We start from the raw sequence: 4,822 nt of genomic DNA, 5'->3' as shown, positions 1-4,822 counted from the left end.
TTAAATTTTGTTCATCCAAATAAATCAAAAATTTGAAATATACCAATCTAAAATGATTTTATAACAAGAATTTACAACGTATCATTAGTTTTACATGAATTTTTTTTTTAAAAAAAAAGACAGAAGTTCCATAATCTACAAAAATACAAATTCCATACAAATTGGAATATTATATTTTAAATTCCATTAACTAAATATTAGAATAAAAAATATCAGACAAGAAAATAATAAATTCGAAAAGAACCGATCTTTTGACTCGATGCTCCCATTTCCCAAATAGTCCGATGACACGTCTTTGATAAAGAATGGGGGAGAAATGCTAGCTAGCAAGTGGAGTACAAATCAACAACTTGATGTTATGTTTAATTTGTATCATATGAAATTGGCACTCAAGCCATAATGAATGAATAATTTTTTTTTTAAAAAAAACAAAGATAAATGAAGAGTGCAATTAAAATATGATTCTAGTTATTTCAAAATATATATATATGATTCTAGGGCGACTCTCGACCGTGAAAATGGTTTATTCTCCTTTTTTTTTCTTTTTTTTTTCTTTTTTCCTTAAAGTGTCTTTTGTCTTTTCATTTACTCTCCATTGGTGATGGGTGGTCTGTGTGTGATGATTATATATATATTTAAAAAAAAAACAATATCAAAACCATATAAAAAAAACAAAAGAATTAACGGTGATTCTTGTCGCACGATCTCAAATATTTATATTTATATGACGGATAGACTCGATTAATACATATAATAAAAAAATAAAACTCTTAACATAAAAAATAATAATTATCTCACCAAAGTTTTTGTATAAAATCAATTCACGCTTTTTATTAAATCAATCAAGGGTGAAAAACAACAAACAAAAGAGTTAAATCGATTAATCAATATTCAACTTTTGACTACGAAGGTAAAACCTGTGTAACAAATGTGACAAAAATTGTATCCAGAAAAAAAAAATTAATGAATAACTTCACTATGATTTTCTCCTTTACAAATCTTTTAAGACTTCAAAGCCTTTAGTAAGTCGAAGCATAACGGGACTCCCATGGCAGCAAACCGGTCGACAAATCCGCCAAATTCGACAAAACAAAATCTCTTAGGCCGGTATCCCACACTTCGCAAAACTTCTGCGGCCAATCGGGCGGCTCGATGGCCTCGGTTCCTAAACCGGGAGCTCTATCTCTCGAACCTTCCTTTTGACTCTCTTGCCAGTCCGCGACGTATGTAGCAACTCTTCTGTAAAACTTAGCTCTAAAAACCTCCCAAACTTGGTATTTGTAGTGGTTTACTATGACTGTATTCTGAGGTAAATTCAGGTATCTGTATCCCTTCTTTAGGCGAAAATGGTGCACCACATTAAGCAACGTTGCGTCTAGCGCATCTGGTCTGATGATGGATTTATGCCTCTCCGGACTTTGAAGGCGGCAAGTGTAACCTACAGTGACACCTTGTGACGGCGGTGAACTCAACCCAGAAGGCCCGAAACTATGGCAAGATGTCCTGATCTCTGCAGTTGTAGGTGATGCAGATGATACGTTCGCCACTAACATGCGAAGAGAATGCTGACCAGCATAGCCGAAATTCTCTGATCTTTGTTGTTTAGGCATCGAGTATGGGAAGTAGAAGTATTCATCTACATCCATGAAAGAAACCCAATCACATTCGTCTCTTGCTCGCAAAGCACAATTCGAGAATCCAGCTTCTTGAGTCTTGATCCATGGCCATACATGCCTGGTTACATTGTAATTGTCGCGATCGAGCTCTTGAATAACCTCATCAATACCATCATCACTATTGTTATCATATATGAACCATCTTTCCACTCCAAGCCAAGAATGATACATGATCCATTCACGTATGGATGAAGCTTGGTTCCACACCATTGTACACGCACAAAGCTCGTACTTTCCCTCCTTTCTCTTCTTACCCTCGGACCCAAAGTTCGTAATCTTGGCAACGGATGGGACAATCACATGCCTGAGAGCTCGACCGCGGACACGGGGCGTCACTCCAACGGCGACTCGAATACCAGTAGCCTTCATAGGATTATTTCCAATACTACGCGGCAACGGACATCTCACCACCTCCTGAGCAGCACTCAAAGCCGTCGTCGTGAGGGTAAACGTCTGATTCCTCTCCCATTTCCCTAACCCAAAATGACAACTAAATAGGTTTGGATCAGACTCCCTATTTCCCCTCAAATTAAACCCTTTCACAAACACAACTACTGTATCCCCATCCAAAGTAGCTGAATAAGCCAATTTTTCCCAAGAATTCACGGTCTGATTGTTAACCAAAAACCCATTATTTTCTTCTCTCAAGATTCCATTTTTACCGCTCACCCTCAAAGTCGCCAAAGCCGAATAATTCAAAGATGGAAGAGGGCACCTCACAATCGACCGAAGTTCATCAAATTCATCAACAGAAATCACCCTTTTCACCACAAAATCGCTTCGAATTTGGCGATAATAAACACACTCCAACCCCTCGACACCAATCTTTTTCATCATCCCATCTTTCTTTACACCACTCACTAACAATAAAACATGATCAGGGAACAGAACCCTGTCCTCTATTTTCCAAGGGAACGAGAAACTATCAAAATCTTGAACCGACTTAACAGTTCTTGAACTACTACTAGACGACAACAAAGATAAGCTCGAAACCACTAAAACAGGGCGAAAAGTTGAAGAATTGAAGGGAACAGTACTGAATAAAAGATAAAGAAAGGCGAGGGAACCGAGGCATAGCGCGAGAAATCTTACAGACAACAGGTAAGGACAATAGAAGGACGGATAAGGTTGTCTGAAAACTCTCTTTCTCTTCCGGCGTTGATCCGGAGAATCCATTTCCTCTTTTTCCCTGGTAATGTTTGGAAACTCTTGTATAAGAATATAAACGGAGACTCTTTCTGCAAATCTGTGTTTCTCGCCGACAATATATCTGCCTTGCCTTGTGTCGTGTAATTTTCAACTTTGCTAACTGTTTGTTTCTGGCAATTGGGTGTGTGTCGGGATCGAGATGAAAAAGGTTGGAATTTTCCGAATCTTGAGGTCGTGGCACGCGTCTGTGGAGTTGCTTGGAATCGAGAGTTACCTTTTTTTTTTTTTTCTTTTTTTTCTTTCTTTTTTTTTTCCTTCTTTGCCTTTTCTCTTTCTATGGAGAATTTGATGATTTATAGTTCTTTAGATTTTGGAATAGAAGTTGGTGATGTAGTGCGTGCTTGCAGAATTGCAGGACGTATCAAGGGGAGGCTGTCTCGTTGGGGAAAAGAATAATTGTGGATGAATATTAAAATTTTACTTTATGGTAAGCTTGTAACATGTAATAATTTTATCAAGGGTGAGTGTCATATGAAATACTCTCGTGAATATGTGTCAGTGAGATGGATAGATTTTATTTTCAAATATAAATAATGTATCATGCGTTTTGAGTTTTTTGTGAAATTTAAAGAAAAGTGGAAATCGAATTTTTGATAAAAACTTTCGAGCCGTAGATTTCAAATAAACTTTTTATCGAGAAATCGATCATGATGCACGAAAAATTTAACTAAATATCATAGCTCAAGAATATATATTCAATAGTTGAGTGTCATTGAACACATTGAGTGGACAACATAGCAAAATTGTATATATATATATATATTAATGTAGTAAGTTTTTGTGATACGATCTTACAGACACATATCTATATTTGTGAGGTATGTTATATTCATATCCGAGCAAAAAATAATATTTTTTATAGAAAAAAAGTAAATTTTTTTCACGGATTGAATCGGGTAAGAGATTTTTATCATAATATTGATTATTGTGTGTTATAGGAGTATTTGTTTTGATGTAAAAACCATTCAAACTAATGGAATGTATTGTAATAAAAATTTTAAAATCCGATAGGAGTATTTGTTTTGATTAAAAACCATCCAAACTAATGGAATGTATTGTAATAAAAATTTTAAAATCCGAATTCACCTGATCCTTCTATTACAAACGTACCCTAGATATTTGGTTGCTCATATTAATATTCAATATCAATCAAATTTTCCACTTGAATGTGTCAAAATATTAAATCAACGGTGTTAATTGTATAAAAGCGGTCAAGTGTGGGGGCTTTCCGCTTGGGAATCAGAATTGAAATATATAATAAGCCAAGATAACGTTATGGACAATTAATATTATTTATTTATGGTATCGATTATATATATATATATATATACATACATACAATTTTTTAGATTTTTGTATTCGTATATTAAAAAAAAAATGCGTCAAAGATGGAGAATATGCCAAGTAGTTTTACATATTACATACAGAATCCGGTTTCAATCACAGAAGTCAATAAATCATAAATAAATAAATAAAGTTCGGTTAATTTAAAAATAATTGAGTATGAGACCTTTTACATATCATATAATTATTCTTTTAGCCTATCATTCCATTTGGTAATATATTAATTAATCCGTCTACAGTAGATTTAAAATTAAATGTATTTTTAATAAGCCTGCATTAAATTAAATATAATGGTGACAGATGATCCACTAGTAATTGTCTGTTTAATAATAAATAGTAATTATTGATGGTTCATCAATTTATCACCTAAGCGTGAGGAAGAGAAAAAGAACCCAAGAGAACAAATAAAGGCAATTCACAGCTTGTTCAGAATTATTTGGGGTCGGTTTTTTATTGTTTATTTATTTTAAAAATTATTTCTAGCGGTACGATTCTTTAAATCTTTACAACTATTTAAAGCCATATGTCAAATACTATATATTATTCTTTCCCACTTTTCCTGTAATAGATTATATTTTTTCCGTTTATAATTA

At 34.1% G+C, this 4,822-nt stretch overlaps 1 protein-coding gene across 1 annotated transcript; it reads right to left on the bottom strand.

Annotated features, from left to right (window-relative positions):
- Nucleotides 1–802: 802 nt before the first annotated feature.
- On the bottom strand, nucleotides 803–3,166 carry LOC140871545 (glycosyltransferase family 92 protein RCOM_0530710). The gene has a single exon (XM_073274094.1). It carries the CDS (start codon nucleotides 2,850–2,852, stop codon nucleotides 1,020–1,022), a length of 1,833 nt encoding a protein of 610 aa, XP_073130195.1. The 5' UTR covers nucleotides 2,853–3,166; the 3' UTR covers nucleotides 803–1,019.
- Between the last annotated feature and the right edge of the window lie 1,656 nt (nucleotides 3,167–4,822).

The sequence above is a fragment of the Henckelia pumila genome, unplaced genomic scaffold, assembly GCF_033568475.1.
Source record: "Henckelia pumila isolate YLH828 unplaced genomic scaffold, ASM3356847v2 CTG_461:::fragment_3, whole genome shotgun sequence".
Classification (NCBI taxonomy): Eukaryota; Viridiplantae; Streptophyta; class Magnoliopsida; order Lamiales; family Gesneriaceae; genus Henckelia; species Henckelia pumila.
The sequence above is the reverse complement of the archived record's forward strand: the minus strand, read 5'-3'. Positions and strand labels throughout refer to the sequence as shown.